The sequence below is a fragment of the Salvelinus namaycush genome, chromosome 4 (genome assembly GCF_016432855.1).
Source record: "Salvelinus namaycush isolate Seneca chromosome 4, SaNama_1.0, whole genome shotgun sequence".
Lineage (NCBI taxonomy): Eukaryota > Metazoa > Chordata > Actinopteri > Salmoniformes > Salmonidae > Salvelinus > Salvelinus namaycush.
In genome coordinates this window covers 27,663,526-27,670,170 of record NC_052310.1, presented here as the reverse complement: position 1 = coordinate 27,670,170, position 6,645 = coordinate 27,663,526, and the positions used below count along the sequence as shown (strand labels likewise).

General features: G+C 37.6%; 1 protein-coding gene across 1 annotated transcript; it reads right to left on the bottom strand.

Annotated features, from left to right (window-relative positions):
* Positions 1-1,437: 1,437 nt before the first annotated feature.
* On the bottom strand, positions 1,438-5,684 carry cabp5a (calcium binding protein 5a). Its single transcript, XM_038990471.1, has 6 exons — positions 5,637-5,684; positions 4,253-4,283; positions 3,714-3,857; positions 3,280-3,389; positions 1,782-1,929; positions 1,438-1,466 (listed from the first exon to the last, which is right to left on the bottom strand). Exons 1-6 carry the CDS (start codon positions 5,682-5,684, stop codon positions 1,438-1,440), a joined length of 510 nt encoding a protein of 169 aa, XP_038846399.1.
* Positions 5,685-6,645: the final 961 nt, after the last annotated feature.

Sequence of the window (6,645 nt, the reverse complement as noted above, 5' to 3'; positions counted from 1 at the left end):
TGAGGTGCTGACTTGCTGCACCCTCGACAACTACTGTGATTATTATTATTTGACCATGCTGGTCAATTATGAACATTTGAACATCTTGGCCATGTGCTGTTATAATCTCCACCCGGCACAGCCAGAAGAGGACTGGCCACCCCTCATAGCCTGGTTCCTCTCTAGGTTTCTTCCTAGGTTTTGGCCTTTCTAGGGAGTTTTTCCTAGCCACCGTGCTTCTTCACCTGCATTGCTTGCTGTTTGGGGTTTTAGGCTGGGTTTCTGTACAGCACTTTGAGATATCAGCTGATGTACGAAGGGCTATATAAATACATTTGATTTGATATCAGAGTTATCTGAAGTTCATAGTTCCGACTGGGAAATTTCACTTGAATCACCCTCCTGATCATAATTACAAGTGGGAAACTCAGAGAAACCAAGTTTATTAACCAAGTTGTGATGTTTCACCACTGGCTTTTCACTTTTTCAACTAAAAGATTACCACAAATTAGTTTTTGACAATTACAAATATGTAAAGGTGAATAATGTAGCTAGTTTGACCATATTGTCAATGATAAGCAAGCTAGATAACTTTATTATCTAGCTAGCTAAAATCTTATTGGTTGAACAATTGTTCTGACTTAAAAGTACTTGAACACAAACATGTTGGACTTATGACCTCCTTATTGGGAAGTTTCAATCATCCGACGAACATGTGAATGCCCCATTAGTGTAGAGATACTTGCAAGATCATATGTTTGATCATGTCTGCCAAATATCATATGCATGGACATTGATAACGGGTGATTGTTCAACCGAAATTGGATTCAGAATGGTGTGTTAATGCTCATTTCACATAGGGTTAACATAACCAAAGTATTTTTTTCAGAATAATTTATTGTAGAATACCTTCAAAAACAAAACAAAACACAAGCTAGATAAATAGCATTGCATAATTTCCCATATATATACAAATTACATTAAACAATGTGGTCATGTTATTAATTATTGTATTATATATTTTTATTGTATTATGTGTGTGTTAATAAAATAATTGTATTAATATCATTTTTCAAATTGCATAAAAGCATCCTGAAGATTGCATAGACATTCTCTCTTTCTGTTAATGTGTGGCTGTGTATCAATTGCAGCCCTGTGTGTGTGTGTGTGTGTGTGTGTGTGTGTGTGTGTGTGTGTGTGTGTGTGTGTGTGTGTGTGTGTGTGTGTGTGTGTGTGTGTGTGTGTGTGTGTGTGTGTGTGTGTGTGTGTGTGTGTGTGTGTTTGGTTTTGGTTTTGGGGACATTTTGCCGGTCCCAACAAGGAAAAAGGCTATTTTAGGCTTAGGGTTAGGGGTTAGGGAAAATAGGATTTTAATGGGAATCAATTGTTTGATCCCCACAAGGATAGTAATACAAACGTGTGTGTGAGAGAAATAATTATTTTTCCAAGAAGTACTCCTCACTGGCGTGACATCATTCTAACAAACTCTGTGGGAGAGAAAAAAGGAGAACGTAAGATACTACACAAACATACAGTACAAAACATAAATACAGTTAATGAATTAATACATACATCTCTATCACTTATATTCTGCAAATAGCTCCTCATTCCCCACAGTAGGATTCAATGGTCAACAACAACAATGTCAATGTGTATTGGTGCTGTGTCTTTTTGTCATCTATGTTGTTTTGTCTATGCTGCCATTGTTGACGTCTGTGTTACTGCTGTTTGTGTCTAGAGTGTTGTAGCGTCTGACTATGTTATTTGTTGTTGTTTAGATGACCGTTGTCAATTCTCCTTACCTTCAAAGTCTACTGTCCCGTCCCCGTTGTTGTCAGCCTCTCGTACCACAGCGTCAATCTCTCTTCGAGACATGTGCTCCCCCATCAGCTTGGTCATGGCGTTTCGTAACTCCTCTGTTGTGATCTCTCCATCTCCGTCCGCGTCAAACTAACCAGAGAGGGGGCAAGGATTTGAGTTTGCATAATCAACCAGCTAGATTATATTATTAAACGGAGGGTAGCGAAGAGTACAATTCCAATGAAACTGAGTCAGACTAATTGAAACAATATTGATCCAAACCCTGGTTAAGAGAATGGTATGAATGTACAAAGTATTACCATCATACAAAATCATAACAAAACTAGAAAAAAGTGGTTCTGAGTAGGATTATGGTCTTGATAAGGTGATATTGAACTAACTCTCTTGCACTGACTCTATGCACGCACACTGGACTCATTTATTGTTATTCGTTATTCACTATGTATTTGTTCCTCGTGTCACTATTTCTCTTTTTATTTGAGATTTTAAAATCTTTATCTTTAACTCTGCATTGATGGAAAATAACCTGTTAGTAAGCGTTTCACTATTAGTCTACGCCTGTTGTTTACACAACATGTGACAAATAACATTTGATTTTCTATGGTCAGTGGTGGAAAAAATACCCAATTGTCATATTTGAGTAAAAGTATTTTTTGGGGGGTACTCCTCGCTCTTTTGTTTGGGTTTCAACCCTGTGTTTTTGTTACGTGTTTGTTTGGTCTTCGTCCCAGTGCCTTTACACCGCACGCCGTAATTTGGGTTTCATTTTAAAAAACTATTAAGCATTCCTGTGTCTGCCTCCCGATCCTTTACGCCAGCGTGACACTCCAGTAAAAGTGAAAGTCACACAGTAAAATATTACTTGAGTAAAAGTCTAAAAGTATTTGGTTGTAAATATACTGTAATTGCTAAATGTAATTGCTAAAATATTCTTAAGTATCAGAAGTCAAAGTAAAAGTATAAATCATTTCATGTTCATTATATTAAGCAAATCAGACAAAACAATTTCCTTGTTTTTTTTATTATGGCAAGCCAGGTGTACACTCCAATATTTAGGCAATAATTTACAAACAAAGCATTTGTGTTTAGTGAGTCCACCAGATCAAAGGCAGTAGGGATGACCAGGAATGTTCTCTTGATAGGTGTGTGAATTTGACAATTTTCCTGTCCTGCTAATCATTAGAAATGTAACGAGTACTTTTGGGTGTCAGGGAAAATGTATGCAGTAAAAAGTACATTAATTATTTTAGGAATGTAGTGGAGTAAACGTTGTCAAAAATAGAAATAGTAAAGTACAGATACCCCCCAAAAACGACTTAAGTATTTTTACTTAAGTACCTTACACCACTGGATATGGTTGAATAGGGAGAGCATCAGGAAAGTTGTTTTTGTTAGGGTATCATGTTGGTTGTCTTTGCACAATTCCCTGACCATTTCAGATGGGTTATTCTGGGAACTTGGATGACTTCTCTATCTCACCTCTTTGAAAGCGTCCTTCAGTTCTTTCACGCCGATCATCCCAGCAGTCTCAGCCAGCAGCTTTGGGGCCATCAGCTCAACAAAGTCCTCAAAGTCTACTCTCCCACCAACTAGGAAATTGGAAGAGATTTAAACAATTATAACGAGAGTTCCACTAACCTTAAATTGCTCTAGTTATGACTGCTATTCTGGTACTGTGGTCCTCTTCAGTATTGTATATTTATCTGAATTACTTCTAGGGTTGCAAAATTCCTGCAACTTTCCTAAAGGTCCCAGATTTTTCTGAAATCCTGGTTGGAGGATCCCCAGTTGGAGAATTCCCTCCCTGCTTATTCCCTCCTCATTCCTGCAACCGGGATTTCTGAAACCTGGGAATTTTCTAGAACCTGGGAAAGTTTCTTGAATTTTCAACAGGGAATTTTCGAATGACTCACGGTTCATGTTGATGTTCTGGCTCAGCTCGATCAGCTCCATCTCAGTGGGCATGTAGCCCATTGTCCTCATCAGGTTGCCCAGGTCCTTGCAGCTGATCAGCCCATCCTTGTCCTTGTCGAACTCAGTAAACGCCTCGCGTAGCTCTGAGAGACAGTAGGAACAACTTATCAGTCTAAAAAGATACTGTGAGAGACCAAGAGTCAAGGCATCCTCTTGGGGAAGTTGGAACATTTCCTTCTCTGTATTTTCATTTGCTTCAGAGGGTACATCTATAATGAGATGAAGACTGTTTTTTGAGTTTTCTTCAAGATACATGATAAATTAAATGTAATTGGTAGATGGACATTTTAAATTTACTGTAAGGATAATCTTATAAAAAAGTATTTTCCATTTTATCATAAATCAACCAACATTGAGCATTATTTAGAAATTGGTTGTAAAAAGTTACTAATATAACTTAGAAACCCTGTTACATTGACCAAATGGAATGGAGGACAAATGGAAAGAGTGAGATGACGCTGACACAATTTTCTTTTACCTTCAATTTCGTCATCGGCCAGCTCTCTGTCCTGCAAACAGTATTTACCAGAGTAAATTTATGTCGGATTTGATAGAATGTCTGCTTAGACAGATGGTATAGTAATTTGCATGAAGAATACTTCAATTTAACATCTTACCATAAAGTGTGCTTTTCATTTGATGAATGATAATGCAAATAAATATTTCTCTGTAACACAACACCTAATATTTTACGACTCTCTCTCACAGACACGCGCCACACACACACACACACACACGTGCGCGCTCACACATGAAAAGCATCCTTTCCCTATTGCACCCAACATTTTGATTTAAAATTACACAAACTGAAATGAGATTATGCCCAGATATTTACAGAGGTCAGAGTGCATGTGCATGGCAGCTACCCATATTTGAAGATAATGCCCATATATGAAGATAATGCCCATCTAGCAGGCAATATTTGGGGAGTAGTGAACCACATGTAGTTCAGCTAGTAATTTAACTACATTATCTGCAGTAGCTTGGTGGTAGTTGAACTAAATTCAAATCTTTTTCTAAATTCAAATTTTCATTGGTTAATTACTTTTTTGCCATGTAGTGGTGTTGCTAACTACAGGAACTAAATTTTTTTGCAAAAAAAATAGGTGATGTAGGCAATACTTTATTTTCTTTTTCGGCATCAGACCGAAAATTGTCACTTGAATTTAAAAAAAAATAAGTTAAATATGCTAAATTGCACAATCTGGTAGCATATGGCTGTGAACGTGATCTGTCCTTGCAAATTGTAGTCTATTCACATTAGAATAAGTTAAGCTATACTAAAGTTATCCTTAAGCTTTTGTGTGTGTGTGTGTGTATGTGTGTTGTTTTTTTTATAAATGTAATGAATGACTTTATCAAAGTAACTTTAGTTAAGTAAACTACATTTTCTTAAGGGTAGCTTTAGTGTAGCTTAACTTCTTCCAGTGTGAATAAATTGGTAGCTTGGTAAACTATATTTTCAAAGTAGCTTCCCCAACACTGCTAGCAGGTAGAGAGATAATGCCCATCTTTCTCTCTTTCTCTCACTCTCTCTCAATTAAATTCAATTCAAAGGGCTTTATCGGCAAAGCAAGTGAAATAGATAATAAACAGAAGTGAAATAAACAATAAAAAATGAACAGTAAACATTACACTCACAAAAGTTACAAAGGAATGGAGACATTTCAAATGTCATATTATGGCTGTATACAGTGTTGTAACGATGTGCAAATAGTTCAAGTACAAAAGGGGAAAAAATAAACATAAATATGTCTCTCTCTATAATATTTTTTTTCACAATCCACTCAACATATCATATTAGTTTGCCAGCACTTCCACACATACAGCATATTTTAGAATAAAATGTTTGTAAAACTTACAATATGCTTCCCTCCCCTCAGGAAGACGCATGCTGCTCCTAAACTCATGTCTGTTAGATAGGGAAACAGTCAAAGATTAGCAAATGTCCCTTGTCTTTCTTTAATTAAGTGTATTTTACTTTATTGTACTCTACTCTTCTGTATTTGGCATCACTGGGGGGGGGGGGACAGGATTAGTCTGCACTGACTAGTCTGATTTTGTGATCTACAGGATTTAATATTTATATATGTTCATATTTAAAGTACATGTTTGTACTTTGAGTGTTTGTACTTTACATTTGAGTAGGGGGGGGGGGGGGGGGGGGGGGAGTCAAGTGCGGGTGTTAGTTCACAAAAGGCAAGTTTTGTAGTAGTGTGTGTGTGTGTGTGTGTGTGTGTGTGTGTGTGTGTGTGTGTGTGTGTGTGTGTGTGTGTGTGTGTGTGTGTGTGTGTGTGTGTGTGTGTGTGTGTGTGTGCGTGTGGGCGTGTGTGTGTGGGGCAGGTAACCTAACAGTATAGCGGCTGGTAGCCTAGCGGTCAACGGTGTTGGGCCAGTAAAACCGTAAGGTTGCTGGTTCGAATCACCGAGCCGACTAGGTGAAAATCTGTCGATATGCCCATGAGCAAGGCGCTTAACCCTAGCAAGTCACTCTGGATAAGAGTGCGTGTTGTTTATAAATAAAACATTTGCGATAGTATGTATTGATACTAAAACTATATGCATGGTGAAAATCCATTGTAGTTTCCATTCCATTTCCATTGTAGGCTTTTTAATCCACATACAGCATCTATGACTGTCACACAGTAAATTAATGCAGGCATTATCGTCATGATGTTTATCTGCAAATGTTGCTATTTTGTAAACAAAACAGAATGGTGTATATTCACTTACCGTTTTATTTTCCTCTTCACTCAAGTATGTGCATCAATATCCCTACTGTCGGAGATGAGTGGATAGCCCTCTTTCTCTCTTCTCCTCGTTTTCCCTCTGCTCTATATGTGTCCACTCCCTCTTTCAGCAGTCTGCCCT

What these genes read in the sequence shown, in the direction of transcription:
- cabp5a (XM_038990471.1), bottom strand. Translation starts at nt 5,684, where the DNA reads ATGAGTTTAGGAGCAGCATGCGTCTTCCTGAGGGGAGGGAAGCATATT. An exon ending in GGCCGATGACGAAATTGAAG is followed by an intron (nt 3,858 to 4,252) that starts GTAAAAGAAAAT and finishes ACTGTCTCTCAG; the next exon opens with AGCTACGCGAGGCGTTTACT. An exon ending in TGAAGGACGCTTTCAAAGAG is followed by an intron (nt 1,930 to 3,279) that starts GTGAGATAGAGA and finishes CTCTCTGGTTAG; the next exon opens with TTTGACGCGGACGGAGATGG.